The sequence below is a fragment of the Ictalurus furcatus genome, chromosome 22 (genome assembly GCF_023375685.1).
Source record: "Ictalurus furcatus strain D&B chromosome 22, Billie_1.0, whole genome shotgun sequence".
NCBI classification, from domain to species: Eukaryota; Metazoa; Chordata; class Actinopteri; order Siluriformes; family Ictaluridae; genus Ictalurus; species Ictalurus furcatus.
Genome location: NC_071276.1, coordinates 2,971,000 through 2,990,732, shown reverse-complemented (window position 1 = coordinate 2,990,732; position 19,733 = coordinate 2,971,000). Strand labels below are relative to the sequence as shown.

General features: G+C 42.1%; 1 protein-coding gene across 2 annotated transcripts in view; it reads left to right on the top strand.

Moving 5' to 3' along the window:
- zmat4a (zinc finger, matrin-type 4a) overlaps positions 1-19,733 on the top strand; it is a 57,922-nt gene that overhangs the window by 7,296 nt on the left and 30,893 nt on the right. For both annotated transcript variants that reach the window (XM_053654244.1, XM_053654243.1), the window contains exons 2-3: positions 2,864-2,965; positions 14,819-14,908. In XM_053654244.1, coding sequence (XP_053510219.1) covers positions 2,864-2,965; positions 14,819-14,908 — 192 coding nt within the window. The remainder of the gene's footprint in view (positions 1-2,863; positions 2,966-14,818; positions 14,909-19,733) is intronic.

Sequence of the window (19,733 nt, the reverse complement as noted above, 5' to 3'; positions counted from 1 at the left end):
AAAGAATCCCTTAACAAAATTTCATAGGCTATACTTTTATTTATTATTCAGCGGTGGAGCCGAGAGCTTGGTCTGTTTTTCAGACCAGAAAACCCGCGGCAATCGTGTTCTGAGGAAATAGCTGCGTGAACCGTCGTCTGGGGCCAGTTCACCTGTTCACATATTTCAGCATATTTTTTTTTTTTTTCCCTTCTTGAAGTACGGGACTCGGCCATTCAAAAAAAGCTTTTCTTGTAGGCTGTGACATAATGGTGGCAACTGGTTCGATTGGGGTGAGGACCTAAAACCTGTTTCACATTGGTCCCTAAGGAAAAACCTGAAGTTTAGTGCTCAGGTATTGGCATATCCTCTGAATTGTGTCAAGTGATCTCTTTAGTGCTTTGTTAAAAGTAACATTATGGTCAGTGGGACTCCTATCCCCCAGCAAAAACCAGGGGGGGGTTCTCTGAAATCCAGTTTATGAAATCTGATAAAACTGTGCTAGCTTGTTTCAGCTGACATACACACAGACCCTGATTGACTAAGAAGATAGAGGATAGATAAATTGGTACGCAAAAGTAAGCGTGCTGCAAGTGAGTTACAAAGAACAGCGGTATGACTGACCTTGTCACACACATGCATAATGCCTAAATGCATGTTATTAATACCCCACCCCCGCAACGCCTCCAACCCTTCCGCCCCAACAGTTCTACAATCAGGAAATGCTGATTCTTGACCAGTACTTCAAAGGGGAAAAGGGTTTTCCTGCTCAGTACTTCAAACAGGAAATAGTGGTTCCTGCCCAGAACTACAAAGGGGAAATGGAGGTTCCTGCCCAGAACTTGAAAGAGGGAAATGGTGATTCTTGCCCAGTACATCAAAGGGAAAACCAAGGTTCCTGGCCAATATGTTAAAGGGGAAATGCAAATTCATTCCCAGTTCTATAAAGAGGAAAATGTGGGTTCACGCCCAGTAACTACAAAAGAAAAATGTAGGTTTGAAAATGCAGGGCAGGTTCCTGCGCAGTACTTTTATCTGGGAAATGGTAGTTCCTGCCCAGTACTACAAAGGTGAAATGGTTGTTGTAGATGTATGACAAAGATCTACATTAAGTTGCTGGTGTCGTGTAACATTCCTGATTGGCTAGCGCCTGACGGATGCCAACTGAATGTCTTATTAGGTTTTATCCCCATTGTGTGTCTCATGCCTTTGTCAAGTCTTACATCGAAGTTACCAATTCTAAGACTTGGGTCTCTTCCAGTTTGCATTCACGTTTCCCTCGTTTCATTCGTTCGAATGTTCTGTGGTCTTGAGCATATTGTGGTTATACCCGTGTATTTTTCTGGCTCAGATTTGCCTGATCTCAGCATCACGTGTTTCATTTTCGTTTTGTTCCGTTTTGCCTCTGTGGTGGTAATTATTATAATCAGTAAAAGACTGCTAGGTCTTTGATATTTTATTTATTTATTTATTTATTTATTTATTTGCTGTCCCTCTTAGGCTCACTTTTCACTTTATTCCTTCTCTAATGTTATGCCACAGAATGCTAATGAGCTCAACTGGGACACTGGGACATCAGGGGAAAAAAAAAAGCCAAGGTTCTGTGTGTGTGTGTGTGAGAAAGAGATGCACAAAGATCTTCACTCAGCCCAGCAGTTGATTTCACAGCACCACATGCATCACAACGTAGTGATGGTGTTTCTGTGTGGGTGTGTGTTTGCCTTTCTGCGTTTGAGCCTTCCACTGATCGCTTCTCGCACTCGCGGCTTTCTTCACAACTTCCTTGGCTGGACGTCTGTTAATATAAATTCAAGGCCTCTTTCAGAAACCATGCCATGAATGCTTAAAACCAAATCTTAATTCTTTATCAAGGAATCAGCACCTGAATGTTTGGGGTTTGGAAATCTTTATTTAAACCTTTTATATGACCATTTTTTTTTTCTTTTTCATTGAACAAAAATAAAATCCTACGTACTGTTGCTTTAAAAGGATTGACGAGATCAGATCGCAATTGTAATCCAATGTGTCCCATCCAAACACACATAATAAGCGAGACAGTCATAAAACAGACTAAAATGTCTTGCTTTCATCACCGTTTATAGGATCTTTAATGACGCAGCAACCTTTCCACCTGAGTCGAGTGTAGATGTTTTTGGAGATCATTGGATGTCTGCAAGGCAGAAGGACTTCTGAACATCTGCCAGCTCTTGCTCGCTTCCTTGCTGTGACATCCACGGGCTCTTCTTACACTCGTATGAAGGGCAGACGAATGAAAGATGCGATTTGACATCGCTATTGATTTATCTTCAGTAACTGCTTTATCCTGGCCAGGAGCGCAGTGGATCTAGAGAATATTAAAGGAACTGGGAATTGGTGCAAGATAGAAACGTCCAGAATGGGGCAGGGAACAAAAAGTTATGCACACATTCCCGTCTAGGGGCAATTTAGAGTAGCCAGTCCATCTGTTAGTTAGCATGTTTTGGGATGGTGGAGTCAACTCGCAGATAATGAATAATTGCTGAATCGCTGAACAGCTTGCTAGCTTACTACTTTTTAAACCTTTGTTAGAAGAGTATAATAATAATATATTTATTTCCCTGGCAGACTTGCTTGTTATAGGTCGTTATATTACATTACCTACCACTTTTTAGCCGAGTCAGTTTGGCTTTCCAAGCAACTTGCCTGATGGGCCAGCTAATAAATTTATGATTTGTCCACCTCTGATAGTGAACTCAGCAGCACCAGAAGCCAAGCTCATGTGCTTGGAGAACGTTAGTACATGCCGAGAGAATGAAGTCTGCAGGAGCGGAGTGCTCTCACTAAGAAATACCGTTCCCATTCCTTTCACTAAGTGACGGACGATTTCTGATTTTTTTTCTTTCAGATGAAGTCAACGGAAGTGGAGCAGGGCCTTTTCACGGACACCTACTGCAAAGTGTGCAGCGCACAGCTCATCTCCGAGTCTCAGAGAGTGGCACACTACGAGGTCAGGACTCTTGTCTTCTAATCTATCCGTCATTCTGACTTTCCATCTGTTCGCCTTCCTCATCTTCTCTCTGTACCGTTCGACGATGTCGAATCGCAGTGGTGTGTGTTTCTCATGACCAGACGGCTGGGCTGATGTGTCAGCCAAAGCTATCTGACTAACAACTGAAGGAGCACGTGTTATGTGTTGACGGGGTAATGCTTTGATCGGCAGAATTGTTGGTTAAAGTTTTCTATATTATCCACAATCTAAAAACGACAACAAAAAAAGGTTTACATGTGGACATTGTACCTCTTAATACTAGAGTTGAATTTGTCTTGATAAAAAGATTCATACTTGAATTATTAATATACTACCTCAGATCTGTTCCTTTGAGCTAACAGAGCTGTTCAGTTCAGATATACTTTTATATATATATACCTTGTATGCTACTTATAATGACCCATTATATACAGTAGATATTTAATGTTGGAAATCAAAGGAATAAGCTTGACTCCTCTGTTCACGCTGGATGATGTCTGTAATTGATTATGTTTGATTTGAACAGGATAAGTGATCTCTGAAGGGCATGTCTTTGCGACGTATGCATCGTCATGACCCCAAAAAACCTCCCTTTGTAATACGTGGCTTCTGCTTCTGCTTATGTGATATTAAACACATCTCACGGAGAGTGTGTCAGCCAAGTTGAACTTGACCAGTAGTAACCAACATGGATATAAGATGTATAAGATAACACTAACTTCTCTGAAGTCACCAGAAGTTCCTTTTGAACTTCGTCTGTAGTTTGTTGCTCGGCGTTTGAAACCCGGCCAATACCGAGTAAGCGGCTCGATACTAAAGAAAAATCACGTGATACGGTGGAATCTCTACCAACATGTCCATTCAGATGGGATATACAGTATACACCGATCAGCCATAACATTAAGAAGGCAAGCTGGTGGAGGAAGTGTGATGCTCTGGGAAGCGTTCTGCTGGGAAACCTTGGGTCCTGGCATTCATATGGATGTTACTTTGACACGTAACACCTACCTAAACATTGTTCCAGGTCAAGTACACCTCTTCATGGCTACGGTATTCCCTAATTTCAGTATCCTCTTTCAGCAGGATAATGCGCCCTGACACTCTGCAAAAATATTTCAGGAACGGTTTGAGGAACATGACAAAGACTTGGCCTGCAAATTCCCCAGATCTCAATCGAACCGAGTAGCGAGTATGTGAGATGTTCTGAACAAACCGATCAAGTCCGATCCACGCAGGCCCCACCTCGCAGTTTACAGAACGTTAGCTGAGTGCTAACGTCTTGGTGCCAGATACCACAGCACACCTTCAGAGGTCTCGTCCACGCCTCGACGGGTCCGAGCTGTTTTGGTGGCACAAGGGGGACCTACGCAATATTAGGCAGGTGTTTTTAATGTTATGGCTGACGGGTGTATTTCTGCTGAGCATTTTATAGAAGGTGTAATCCTTCTATAAACAATACAGTGTAATCTTTCCTTACGTGTACACACACACACACAGCCTGAAAAGAAATGACTGAGATGACAGATTTCGGACAGGACTAAAATCCTAGAGATCATGCATACATTCCCCCTTCTCTCCGTGTAAAACTAATCCCGTCTGAATAGGGTTTAAGATGCTACGTTATTGAGGCGTTACTGCATTTTCTGCCTTGACGCTTGCTCTGTGCTCAGTTTGTGCAGGCTTGTTACAAGATCACGCTCACACACACTTAAGTTCTAAGCCGAGTAACCCTTCACTCAAATGTCAGAGGGTGCGCTCTGTTTTCCTTTTCAGGCGATTAGCATTAGCGCGTACGCAAGCCGCCGTATCGCCTAAGCCCTTCCATGCACAAACACTTTGATCCCTTTCGGTTTTGCCGCAGTCGATCGTTCCAGTCCTTTCTTTCTTCCTTGTTGCTCAGGCAGCTCTTTGAGGCATTGTGCTCTTCAGGAACGCTACACTGATGCGGTAATGTTTTTAGTCTATCACGCTGATATCGGCAGCTGTCAAGGACACACACACACACACACACGCGCGCGTCAACCCACCGCATATGCAGCCCACTCTCACATAACGGATACAATTCTGTCTGTCTATCTTTCTGAAAAATAAATCCTGCAAATAAGTTCAGTGATACTGCACTGCATTCGCCTTCATCCGAACGTAACGGCGTAATAGTTTCCCGTGCAGGCTTATGCGTAATCATTATCTGGAATTATCTGGAATAAGCAGCCTTCTTCAGACGTCTTTCAGTCTTCCTCAAGCAGAGAACAACAGGCTGAGATTTCTCCTGCCTCACGTAATCACTTAGCCCGTGTCATTACCCTGCTGATGATCAGTGTGACTGTTTAATCGTCCTCCCTAAATGTAGCTGTGATAATTAGTTCCTTCACAATCACCGAGGAGCTTCCCTGAATTCATCCGTGCATTAGCTGACTGCGTAGCACATTTAACACAGCCGTAATAGTCGCACACTTCACTACGGCCTTCGCCTAAAGCTTCGTTTGGATGCGACTCAAAAATCATTTGAATGCAGCAGATGCACACGTTCTTCCACCCACCAGATTACCAGCGGACCCCCCCCAAAATTAAAAAAAAAAAACCCTGAGCTTTATACAGAACAAACCAGTGATAATTAGCTTTCTTTCAAAGCTAATGCTAATTTGCAGTCAACAAATCCTCTGTGGTGTCTGATTTCCCCAATGCCGTGGCCAGCTGAAACCCTTCATGCTCACATCTTTCTGATTATACAGCAGCATCAAAGAAAATTCTGGTCAAAATTGTATTAAGTGCAGATAATATGTCCAGCTCTCGTTTGGAACGGACAGAAATAGTACTGCAGATTGCAGCATTTGAAGATTTCATGTTGCTACTTTTAGTATTTTGTCTACACAGGATGCTTACGTCTCTTACAGACGCTTCCCCCAAGCAGCGGCTTGAAAAAAAAAAACCCCTAAAAAAAACCCCCATTGATCTGTGTTAGTGTTTCAAAACAGTCTAGACTCATTTGTTTGATATCTCCAAAACACACACACACACAGGAATATGTCTCCTGCAAATGATCCTCGTGCTTCACAAATAACAGTCTCCGATTGCTTTGATGTGAAAAAAGCTATTTCACATAACAGATGTTTACATATAATCCACAAGACACAACAATAATACAATCTACACAAACGAACCAGTTCAAAAGTTTACACACGCTTGATTCTTAATACCGTGTGTCGTGACCCCTTTCCAACAGCAACGGCTATACGATGTCGAGATCCGTCTTTTCACACCGAGGACGACTGAGAGACTCGTACACGACTATTACATAAGCTGCAAACATTCACTGATGCTCAAGAAGGCAACACGATACATTAATAGCCGGGGGGGCGGGGGGGTAAACTTTTGAACAGGACGATCGGTGTAAATTGTTAGTAATTTGTCTTCTGAAGGGCAGTACTCAATGAAACAATAAGATCTTTAAATATGTTGTTTTTGTTCCCTCTATAGTTACATCTCATTGCGTAGAACGTGAATGTCCACGTCCGAGTCACTTCCTGTTATCTCTTATGCTACAGCAGCTATAAAAAGATGCTCCATCACCGGTCTCTCTCTTTTTTTCTTCTCTCTCTCTGTCTCTCTTTCTCAGGGGGAAAAAAACCCAGCATCATGTTACCAAGAAACAGTAAAGCGAAAAATCATCTTGAAGAAAATAAAAAAAAAAAAGTAGCGAAAAAGAAATAAAAATGAAGACGCATCTGAAAGATCATCATCATCACCTCATTTACTTTCTTTCCATTTTCAAGAATAATGAACACCCTGAGCACATTAGAGCAGGGGTGGACCACTGTTCCACATAAGATTTCCAAACTATATAGCAAGCCGCTTCAGCGCCTGCAGGAATGGTAGAACTTTTTTCCCTAATTACGCTGGCCCGATCTCCATCCTCTGTCAGATACTCTTCTGGAAAAGTCCATTCTTGAGAATGGTTTTCTAAGCTGAGCAGTTTTCCATGCAAATATTGCTGCTGTTATGGATGGCAGAAGGGGAGAAAAATGCGTTTTGCTGACTAGCGGCTAGTTTGATCGCTAGCATAGTTATGATGTTTGGCTAAAACATGCAGCTTGTACAGTACGTTCCTTAAAAACGATAAAGTTCCCACACAGTATAGCAGAAATTCTCCACATCTCACCCCGGGTTCTCTGGTGAAGCAAACTTTTATTTATTTATTTATTTATTTATTTTTTACACCAACGGCAGGGTAAAAATGCCTGGGTTTCTGGCCATACCTGCATTTAAAGCCATCATAAAATGCCTTTTTAATACTGACTTACGCTTACACGCTTCAGTAAACCTCGCAGGCATAAAACAATTCCGTTCCATTTTCGTATTGCTAATAAAACTTTTTATCCCATCCACCATTGGAGGCTAAGTGTGAAACAAATAGAAAAGAGAGAGCGCTGTTAAATGGAAAACGATCCCTGAAGCCACTGGGAATAAATAGCAAGTCCCTTGGCATCTCGGCGGAGTTTTGTATGTCCAGGACTTGCACGGAATATTAACCAAGATGCCTCTGAACGGCATTTTTCTCCGCCGCAGTCTTTCTTAGGGAACATTGCATGCTGGTCCTCTGTCAGCAGCGGAGACAGATTTAACGTCGGGTTATAACCGAGTGGAATTAATGAACAAGAAACATTTTTATTTATTTTTTTTATTCAGACTGGTGAGCTCTTCTGAAAAACAAAATGGCGAGGGTTTTTTTTTTTTTTTTTTTCTTCCTCATGTTTGTTTTCAGAGATTCTACATAGATGTGATTTGCTTCTTGATGTAGTTGAACTGAAATATGTATGAAATGCTCAGGCCCTTTATATTGAGGTTGTTTCATTGCAGATGAAAACTCTGGGTTTTCTTTGGGGGTTGAAACTCAAGGCATAGAGGGAAAGTAAATGTCAAATATGCAGCCACTGTGATCTAGTGTCCATGGACAGCTCCAAGTCTGTTCCTCTGGCTATCAAAAAATTAGCATGAGTGAATATAAAACAGGAGGAGAACTTGTTGACATTTTCTATAGACATTAGTATTCAGTCTTCCGATAACAGTATGCCCGGAAGTGCTATTCCTGATGTATTATTTTTCCTCTTATACCACAGCGACAACGTTCCGACGTTTTTAAACAAACAACGTACCATGCTTTTTATCCATTTATGGTTACACTTGACATTGTGGAACGTCCATGAATGAAGTTAGTTCCTGTTATCACTTGCATTAAAGCAGCTACAAACAGTGGTTCCATGTGTTTTGAAAAGAAAAAAAAAATGAACGCGAACACACTCCTCAAAACCCGATAAAAGCCTAAAGATAAAGGTTTTGGGCAAAATGCTCTATATCCACCCATATATATTGTTTGGCGGCAAAACAGGAATTTTCAAGGTCACCAGTATATGGTAATTAGGCAGGGTGGGTCTGTGTTTATTTGCATGCATGTGCTTAGTGGAGCATTCTCTAAATTGGCCACACCCACCAGCGAATAATGGTTGCTGACATGGCTATAATTAGAACTTCCCATGGCATCCAGATTCGAACCCACACTCCATGGACTCGTGCATTTTCGGGTTCAGCTTTCCTCATTTGGTATTCGTTTCCTGTTTTTGTCAATCCACAGGCAGTCTATGCCTTTTTCCTTGATGAAATTGATTTCCTTCTTTGCTGTGAGCTGTGTGGTGTTTTTTTTTTCTGTTTTATTATTATTATTACCTCTGGTCCAGTTTTGTGATTACGTTTCGGATTACTTATTAGTCTGCCTACGTACTTGTGTTTTAGATTTCTGCCCGGAATGACTCGAACCTAGTCTCAGTCCAGCCTAGTCTCAGACGTTTCCAACTTCAGACGTTCCCTCCATGGGCCAAGGAATATTGGAACATACCTGCCGATGGGAAAAACTTTGTAGCTGGCCATCAGAAATGTCAGTCAAACTTTTTACTAGATGGTTCTAGAGCACGTTTTCTGATGAAAAGTGTCAGACAGCTAGAAGTCTGTCTTGCAAGACTAGTCTGATTCTGACCCCTTTCACTTTCCATAATATGACAGCACCCTCACCCTGTGATGATTTTGTTTCTGTGATCGTTGTCCCTTTTCTGCAGTAAAAAGATGCTTGACTCATGAAACCTGGTCGTTCAATGACTATTAAAGAGTTCCCAGAACAAACTATGAGAAAATGGTGGTTTGGTAAATGCAAGTGGCATCTGGACAAATACAACAGGGCTCACTTGTATGGATTTATTGATGAATTGACCTCCAGGGATACAACTTTCTGTTTTCAAGGACGGCATGTTTCAGGAGCCAGACTACAAAAGACTGCAGTTTGCTGCAGGTTGTCAGATGGATCTCGTCATGAGTGCACACCAACCGTGTCCCATCAATTACACTTCGACTGCTGTTAATTCCTGCATCCTGATGTCCGTCCTTTTGTTTTGTTTTTTTTAAAGACAGCAGGGAATGAGCACTGTCTGACAGGAACAATCCTGTGCAGCCTAAACGGCTGACATACAGCATTTATTACCTGTATAGTCACTGTCTGGACATGGACATCACAGCAGGGAATGACTGAGCTCGGAGTTCATAGGAAAACAGATTATAAAACGGCATCAGCAAAAACATTGAGGTAGACAGAAAAGACTGATGTAGTGAAAAAATGGAGAACAATGGAGCAATGGAAAAGAGAGACGAGTGTGTATGAGCAGGCGTTTATTTAGTTGAAGACAAAACCACTTTGGTCTTTTTATACTCTATTCTGACAATATTGGCTCTTAAGGCGTGTGGATTATAACCGAGACTGAAGAAGGAAATCTGTACAGTGTTAGAAGAATGTCATTCAGGCTACTAACACACACTCCTCAGAAACAGAGTTAAACACACTGATGTAGAACATCTGCCTCAGGGTTCTCCATGCTGCACTTTCTGAGCTGCTTTTCTGCTTACCATGTATGTAAAGAGTGGTTACTTGAGTTACAGTAGCCATCCTGTCAAGTGACACCAGTATGGCCATTTTTCTCTAAACGCTCATGGTTCCTTCTCGCAGAACTGCCACTCATTGGGTATTTTTTTTGTTTTTCAGCAGAGCAGCAGTTTTTGAAATACTCAAACCAGCCTGTCTGATAGGCACAACAATACCATGCTCCAAGTCCCTGAGATCCTGAGTCCCTGAGGTGCTCCAAGCCCCTGAGATCACAAATTTGATCTCATTATCTGGGGGCAGTGGTGGCTTGGCGGTTAAGGCTCTGGGTTACTGATCGGAAGGTCGGGGTTCAAGCCCCAGCACTGCCAAGCTGCCACTGTTGGGCCCTTAACCCTCGTAGCTCCAGGGCTGCTGTATCATAGCTGCCCCTGCACTCTGACCCCAACTTCCTGACATGCTGGGGTATGCGAAGAAAAGAATTTCACTGTGCTGTAACCAATAAAGACTCATCATCATTATTAACTGAAGCTATAACCTAGCAGTACCATGTTTATTTTAATAATAATAGTTTGATATTCTTTGCACAGTGACACTATGTAAACACTTGATCCATTGCAGAATTGAGTTGTATTCAGTTATATTGTATTCTGCATCCGTATAGATTTGGAATGCTTTCACATTTACGCCGAGTTTGTGTTCTGGGGCATCAGAAATGGAGTAACTAAGGATTGCTTTTTAACTACACCAGAAACAGGAGCGAGGCCCCAAATGTCTTTTCTGATTCCCTCAGTTTGTCAGTCTCAATAACTTTCACGGCTAACTATTTTTCTTTCGCTCTCTTTTTCCATTTAATAACCACCCTCCCTATCTATGACTCCCAAGAGCAAAGAAAACAAACAGGAAAGTTCTGACAGACTTTCAGTCAGCTATAAAAAATTGGAAGAGAAACTGGTGAGCCAGGCTGATCTTTCTCTCGCACTTTCTCCAGCTAATGAGTTCAGTCTAGAGGTGTGTGTAGGACTGTTGTTTTTTTTTTAATCCCACACAAACCCATTCCCAAAGGAATTCTGATAAATCCCACCTGTTCCCAGAGGAATTCTGACTAATCTCACCCGCTCCCGCATTTATTATTTTTGTGTGTACCCACCTGCAATACTTTCTAATGAACTTAGTTGGCCCTGTTTCCCAGAAATATGAATAGAATAGTCATTTAAACCACTCTGACCCTGACCGGAATGAAGCATTTACTGAAGATGAATGCGGCAAACAAGTTTTGAACAGCGGCATTCAAGCAACCTACCACAACCAATGCGCTCCTATATTAATGAACATAGCCTTTCTATGAATGTCTTGCGAGCTTTCACATTTGGCCATCTGCTCCTACCAGCATGAAAGAAAAACCACCCTCTCTCGCAATTTTTCATGTGGTCCCATGGGCTCATGTTCCTGGTGCACACCTCTAGCTCAGTCTGTTGTCTTACAACTTTATTTTATCTACCCAAATATGTGAAAATTACCAGTGTGTCCCTGTCGATTCGGGGGTTTTTTTTAAAGGTTTTGTAGTCACCTACATTCCATGACAATGGCTAATGAATATAGGTAGAAAGTAGGGGTACCTAATACGGTCCTCTTTCTGTTTTAACCTTGAAAATGGATTCTGACTGCGATTAAAATAGTCTTTCCGTCTCTATCTAACTGCTTCTGCCTCTTTCACAGATGGATGTCATCTGTGAAATGTGAGAGACAGAAGGTGGCTTTTCCTGAATGTAACAGCTGCATCAGGCTACAGGCAGAGTTGTTGACTCAGGCTTGTAAGTTTTAGTTGCAGCAAAATAACTTTGAGCAGAGTGGTGAATACTTCCTTTGTTCATTCTGGTTTTGTTAGGTTGCTTCCTCAGCCCATATTCCTGAGACCTGCTCACAGTCAGCAGCAACTTTCATGTTATTCCCGGTGGCATGCGGTATATGGTATATGGCCCCTTCCTCAATCAATAACGGTAACCATCATGACCTAAGGTATCGATCACCAACCTTGTTTCTGGATATTATCCAGATTAAGTTCAATCCAACAGACCTGCTTTAGATTATATAGGATTGCAGTTACAATTAAACTCTGCAGGAAGGTTAATCTCCAGAATCAGGGATAGCAATCAATGATCTAAGCCAGGATTATACCTGACACAGAGCTCTGCAAGTGCCGTTGTTCACTCACTCACCTTTAGTACATCTGTACGCCGATTAAGGGGTCAGGGCAAAGCCCAAACATCTACTCAGAAGAGTGGAGTGTTTCCTCAGGCCCAGAATACCTCCTTTGACCATTTCCTCTGAACAAGGTACAGAGTAAAGATGGCAAGAGTTAAGAAGGTTATAACGTGTGTCTTGAGAAGATCGTAGAATCAGTGTCGATGTAGATGGTATATGAAGCCATTAAACCAATCTTGCCATGACAATAAAGAGTATATTTTACAACGGCTGCCATGGGAGCATTGTTTGGTGTTTGCTGCCCCTAGTGTTACATTGGTGTAATTAATTTATGCTGCCAGTCTTACTGGACAATGGTTTTATGTAATTCTTTGAGTATTTGACTCATTACCAAAAGCAAATTTAGCTTGGTCCTGGCGGTTCCAGTACATTCCTGCTCCACCACCAATGTCAATTATTTTTATTTTTTATTTTTACACATTTCTGTTGGGTTTTTCATGCTGCTTGTGTCATGGCATCCTCTGTGGTGTTGACATGACTATTGGGTGCTATACCAGCAACAGAAGGTTCTGCAGCCAAACCCACACGAGTTCCTGATCTGCTCTTGGCTAGTGCCCCCCTGGCTCAGTGCCCCTGGCTCTGCTTCATGGACCCCACTTTGAGAACCACTGTACTCCAAATCCACCAGTGTGAATATGTGTAGCATCTGCTCTTAGTTCTTAGTCTTTTGCATTTTTGCAGGTTTTGACTGTTGCCTGTCTGCTTTAATTCCGAACATGTGGTCCTAGCTATGATTAGCTTTATTAAACATAATAACTTTGCACCCAGTGGTGCAATAATAACTACCCAGCGGCCTCTGACTTTTTTTTTTTCTCTTGGTGGCAGTCTTTCTTTTAGATTCCTCATTATTCTGCTGCCCTTTTCCATCTCTCTTTCTCCCTATTTGCCCTAACACAGGAACATCCACACTCCTTCTTGTCACATGGCATCACTTTCACATAAACCGCGGGAGTGAATCGATTTTCATGCCATCCGGCAGAAGGCATTGACCGATTTGTGCTCCATCGTGTTGTAATAGTGGCTGTGGTAATAATTTATCAGAGTGATCAGTCTATTTTCTTTTCTCCCCCACCCCCCCATCCCCCACGTCTGTTCCAGCTGTGCATATTATTTATTCGGTCCCGGTTAACAGAAATAAAATCTCAGTAAAGAACCGTTTATTTGGTCATTTTCACAGTATTCATTGATGTCAGAGCGATAGTTTCACACTTTCTCACAGGGAAAAGTCTGGAAATAATGTGAGCAAAAAAAAAAAAAAAAAACGCTCAAGCTGTGATGAATCCATTTAGTCTAGCCTCGTTATATTGCTGTGAAGACAGCCTGCTTTCATTCTGAGCTGCCTTGACATTCGTACACTTCGTACTAACCAAACACTGACCTTGTACACTATATACTCATAATTCTGTATATACATTGCCTCGATCTGTAAGTGTCGCATATATATATATATATATATATATATATATATATATATATATATATATATATATATATATAAAACTATTTAAAGGCAATGAGAGTGTTAGGGTTAGGATTAATCTGTGTTCTAACTATCAAGTGTTGTTTGTTTCTTTTGGGTGTGGCCTGTGCAATGTTTTTTAGTATTAATGAGAAACATTAGTCACTATATAAAGCTTTTAAAGCTAACTAGTTAAATACTAATTGAATAACACGATAATTAGTGTTCATTTCGTTGACAGTTTCGCACTGTGAGCCAACAATACTAGCTACAATCTCTGCTACTTCCTTCCAAGCTTTATTTTATAAATAGACCTAAATAAATTAAAATAAATCAAATCGACACATATAATGTCCACTATCCCGTTTCTTTATTTCTGGAGATATATAACACGCGCTTGGGGTTGATAGTCGGGATGACTCATTTTAACACATAGGATTATTGATATGTCATTTTTTTCTGTAAGGAGTTTATTTAACGTTTATGGAAGGAGTCTCCAGTGTCAGTGCTTCGTAGCAGGCTGGCGTTGAAGTATTCCGGTTGCTTTTGTTTGATTTGTTCGTAGGAAACAGCTGAACGTCTATAAAGTTTGACAGTAAACCTGATTTGCAATGGGGCTGGAATAATTTTGGTTGCAACTGTAAACGATACAATTTCTTTAATAAATAAATAATAACTGTAATAGTTATACCAAATTGCTGTGGAATAGGAGAAATAAAACCCTTTACGTCATGTGGCTATTGGAAAGAAATCGACTTCATTTCGGTAACATGGTTTTATCCGGGGCGGGGTGGCTGTGGCTCAGGTGTCCACTAATTGTAGGGTTGGCGGTTCGATTCCCGGCCCACGTGACTCCATATACTGAAGTAGCATACCTTGGGCAAGACACTGAACCCCAAGTTGCTCCCGATGGCAAGTTAGCGCCTTGCACGGCAGCCCTGCTCCCATTGGTGTGTGAGTGTGTGTGTGAATGGGTGAATGAGACACAGTGTAAAGCACTTTGGATGGAAAGCGCTATATAAGTGCAGACCATTTACCATTTATCCCGTACTTGTTGATTCTTTACTTGCGGAGTTACACTTATCACCCTGGCGTTGATTATTTTCCTCTAACAGCACACTCCCAGGTGTTCTATTCCTTACATGGACCTCCAGAGTGTGTCCTGACTTCCATTTCTCGTCCTTTTCAGAGCCGAAAACATGCGAACAAAGTGCGTCTGTACTACATGCTGCACCCGGTGGACGGAGGCTGCCCGGCCAAGAAACTACGGACACACAACGTGAGTATTATTTTGATTATTATTATTATTATTATTATTGTTATTATTATTATTATTAGTTGTGGTTGTATTGTTACTGAAAGGAGACCCCCGATCTGATTCTGTGTACAGAATCAGCGTGTGTGTTGAATGGTTAACGGCCTCGTTTCTGGCTGGCTGAATGTACGGGTGATGCGCACTCGGAACAATTTGAGCGTCGTTCCAATTTTCCATCAAGCGAGAGAAGATAATGCTTCAAGCTCAAAGTAAGACAGGGTGCAATTCGCGCTATGACAGCGGGAACAGTGTCGGGCTGTCAGCTCGCAGCCAACAAAGGGTGAAAATTGGGTGGCAAACGGAGAAGCTGTGTTTCTATAGCGAGGGATTATTATTTTTTTTTCTTTTTTAACGCCAGTGATGTTTACGTGTTCTTGTTGCAGTTACAATATGAAGTTTTTGGTTGGTGCTGTTTTGAGTTCAATCCCAACAAATGCAAACTGCAATAAAAATAAACGTGTACGCCTGATTAGACCTTCGTTTCAAACAGTTTTGGTCAAAGCTGGGTTCATTAGAAACATTTTACAGCAAGTTTAAATTCTTACGAGTTTATCTCATGGAGCCAAATTGCTATATGGCGATCCCTTTGTGAGCAAAATAAAAGACGTTATACCACAGCGCTGTAGAATTCTGGCTTCTGATTGGTCCGAAGTTTAGGGGTTTGTTCAATTTCCCACAACAGCGGCTCTGACAGTAGTTCTGGCTCCAAGGCAAATCACAGGTTTTATAGTAGTACGCTCGTACTTGCTGTAAAACGTTGTCGTTTCTATAGTAACGACTTACCAATCTCAAAGCATTATATGTAATTGATTTGGACTTTTTGACGAGACAGCTCGCAAAAATCAAATTGACCTTCTTATAGGAGCAAATATCTAATAAGAACCAAAAACATTGTCCGTCTGTCCAAATGTATCTCATTTAGTAGTCACTACATTGCTTTGATTCTTGATTTATTCTCACTGAAATTAAATTTTGCTCCAAATTTGTCACACCTAGCCCCGCCCATGTAGACATTGCAACCGGAGTATAGTCCGGTAAAGTTTCCATGCATTTTAAATGTTGAATTTAAAAACCCATATTTAAAAAAGAAAGAGTCACTAAATATCTTTACGCTGAGTTGGAGTATCGACATGGACGGAAATGCGGTAAATGGCGCGTATAAGTGGGTTTCTGGAATCAACGACGGCATTGTGAGCGCGTGTGCTTTTTTTCCCCGACACGATCTCGTTGCTCCTCTCTCGACAGTTGACGGAAAGAAATGACCGTTCGAATGTACTCTTGATGCCTTTCCTGAAATTAGCTCACGATGAACAGAACACGTGCCTCCTGAGAGTTTTCGTGAAAGCTCAGCAAAAACGCGGCGTGCTTCCTGACCGTAAGCTTTCGCCGAGGCGTTAAAAAAAAACGCCATGCCCGTGGTGTTTATTTATTTTTTTTTAAATTTGCTCTTCGTTGTGTGCCGTTCTCAAATTCGTGCACGCCTCCCCGTGTTCCTGCAGTGCGCGATGCCTGTGGAGTTCGCAGATGCTGCGTTTAACATCCCATTGCCTCTAAACACACCCACAAAAGAGCGCTCTCTAGGTGGCCTAGCGTGTCCTTTTAAATGTTGATTTGAAAGAGAAGCCCGAGATGCGAACACTAGAATGCGATTCAATTAAGGGACCGTTTTTGAGCTCCTCGTTTGCAGGGAATTTCACATCTGTGTCGTGAACGAAAAAATAGATTTGCTTGCAGTTGTTATAGACAAGGGGCGTTGTTTCCAAGCCAACTCGGATAAGCTCCGATAAATGCTCTCTGACAATGAAGACGTAACACTCGGGGCGGAATCGAGCATCGAGACCGAATCCCTGCGGTGTTTAATCTCCATCAGCCATCTGTTAATGGAAGGAAAATCAGATTTCCGCTTCTGATGGCGACAATCAGCCAAGACGTGATTGGTGTCTTGCGTTGTGTACTAGAGCATCAGTTCTGGAAATAACACTCAACGGTTAAGGTTTGGGGTTACTGATCAGAAGGTCCGGGGTTCAAGCCCCAGTACCGCCAAGCTGCCACTGTTGGGCCCTTGAGCCTTTAACCCTCCCCGCTCCAGTGGCGTCGTATCATGGCTGACCCTGCGCTCTGACCCCAACTTCCTAACACGCTGGGATATGCAAAGAAAGGAAGATGTGTCTGGAATTGGAAAAAACGCTGTCAAGTCGCAACTTTGTGCACGATGAAATATTGTTCCTTCAGGACCATGATGCAACACACGGAGCCCGCGTAGACACTACACACTGTGCAGACGGTACGACGTTGCCGGGTAAGATGGACTTTCAGACCGCACTTCCAGTAGAAGGAGTACAAAGTGCACACTAATAATGAACGGAGGATTTAAAAAAGAAGCAGCACCATGGCGTGCATCGTCTCGGTAACAGAGCCTCAATGAGCCGACAGTGAATCAGCACTTGCAATCAGCTTTCTGCACTGTTACTGATCCCTACGCCGCTCCCAGAGGATGTGTTAAAAACCACGAAACCGCTCAAACTCCACACAGGCCTGTTAAAGAGGACACAATTAGCATCCTGGGACGTGTTCCGAGCCACCTGGATGTCCCGTCTGGGGTTTAATTAGCAATCTAATTAGCGGTGTTTAAATCGACCCAAACCTGGAGGAAGAGAGGAAACCGATACGCCAACTTCTCCACTCCGGCCAAGCATAAAACTCAAGTGAACTGCACTTTTTTATTATTATTTTTTTTTTGTAATCCTGTCCATTTGCGTTTGAGGCAAGACGCACGTGGGTTTTTATCGTGGGCAATTCAGAAATCGTAGTCAGTGTCTGGCTTAACACGTGATGACCCGTAAAAACAATTACCAGGAAACCAGGAAGCACAACCAGAAACAGAATACAAGGCTCAGCCTTAACGGGGCAGATAGCATGGTAAGACTTTGCGAAGAGACAAAGAAACAGCAGGGTATACCTACACAAACTAATCAACGAGCTAACACGTTACAGGTGAACACAGTCAGGTAACGCGTAAGACGAGAGCGGACTGGAACAGAAAACAAATGCACACGGACGTGTAAACAAAAGCACAACGTAAACCCAAAACAAAACAAGATGAACACTGGGAACCGCAGCATGCGCTAAGAAGGGGGGTTCGTGTCCATGTAAAGTCCAATATGTGCATTCTTATCATAGTATATTAAAACTGTGTGTTAAATTGCAGTCAGATATTAGAGTAGTTGTAAGTACTATGAGAAAAAGTAGTTACAACTAGCTTTCTTTGCTCCATGGTATTCTTTTTTTCTGAAAATTGCCTCAAGTTCCAGTAGTGCTGGGCATTATGGTCAAAAATATATATCACTCTATAGCCTCGTGGTATCAGTAGGTATCTCTGAATAAGTTAATGTCTATGTTTATTATCAAAGCTCAATTTTTCTTTTTACTGAACCAAACCTAGAACGCTAAAATCTAAGGCTTGGTTAAGTTCGAATGAAGCAGAGCGTACTGCTGAGTTCTGTACAAGGGCCAGTAAATAGTGAACTCTTTGTTATAGTAAGAAGGGAGAAATGCAATTAATATGATATATTATTATGGGATGGCATTTTCACAGTACGATAACCTTGTGAAAAATATTACGATTTCACGGTATACGGTAAAAGTTATAACCCGATTTGTAGGAAAATTGTTACTTTTATAAGAAAAGAAACAAACAAAAACATGCAGTTGATATGGTGCAGCTTTCTGGAAGCAGTTTTTCCACCATGATGAAGTCTTCAGGACTGCTGAGGGATCCGTACACGATATAATCTACTCCTTTTATGTCATTTATGAAACGCAAACCTACGGAGTACCTTCCGCTCTACCAGAAATCATCCTTTGAACAAATATTGAAGTTGCAGATGGTGCGTTAAGTGCTTCGGGCCGGTTTAATTGCAGAACCCACAAAAAAAAAAAAAATAGTAAGGAGGAAAAGCTTGAGGAATCAAATCTTTTGCTTATTTTGCAAGCGCGATAATTACTACCGAATCAGAACGCGTGAAGAATAAAATGTGGTGTAATTTTCTCTCTTTAACTACGCGTTACATTATGACCAAAGAGCTCTCAGAAAGCCTAACGCTCCGTATCTAATCGGATAAAAACGCATCGACGGTTAAAAGGACGTCGAACCCGTGTAACGCGAGCTACTTCACGGGAACCTGCAAATGGAGCGCGTGACGTCTCGAGGAAGATGATCTGAGGCAGATGCCGCTCTATAAACACCTGACAGCCAGTCAAGGACTCGGGCCAAGTGGTCCTCCATGTAAAAGGCATGTTTATTACCGAGCACACTCCCGCTCTGATGTCTCCAAACCCGCTGCCGAGTGGGATTCCAACTGTGATGGAGCACACCTGATCCACACACTCATCGTCCATCAGCGCTAGAGATTATATAAAGCATCTGCAGTGTACTTCAGTAAGAAATGTACAGATTGGCGGGGGAGCACGAAAGATGAGGAAGTGGACGAAAGTTGTTCCTCAGCCGGGCTTCTGAAGCTGTAGGAGGAGAAACCCGTTGGCATACAAAAGCAAAGATTAAATATAGAATGTACATTTTAGTAACTTTCATTATTGCGAACACTCGAATTGGCACCCTGTCCAGGGTGTACCCCGCCTTGTGCCCGATGCTCCCTGGGATAGGCTCCAGGTTCCCCCGTGACCCTGAAAAGGATTAAGCGGTATAGAAGATGGATGGATGGACTCTGCCTGTCCAACCAACATTTTACGTTTATCCTAGCTCTCATATTTCATAGCTCTAGCATGAATC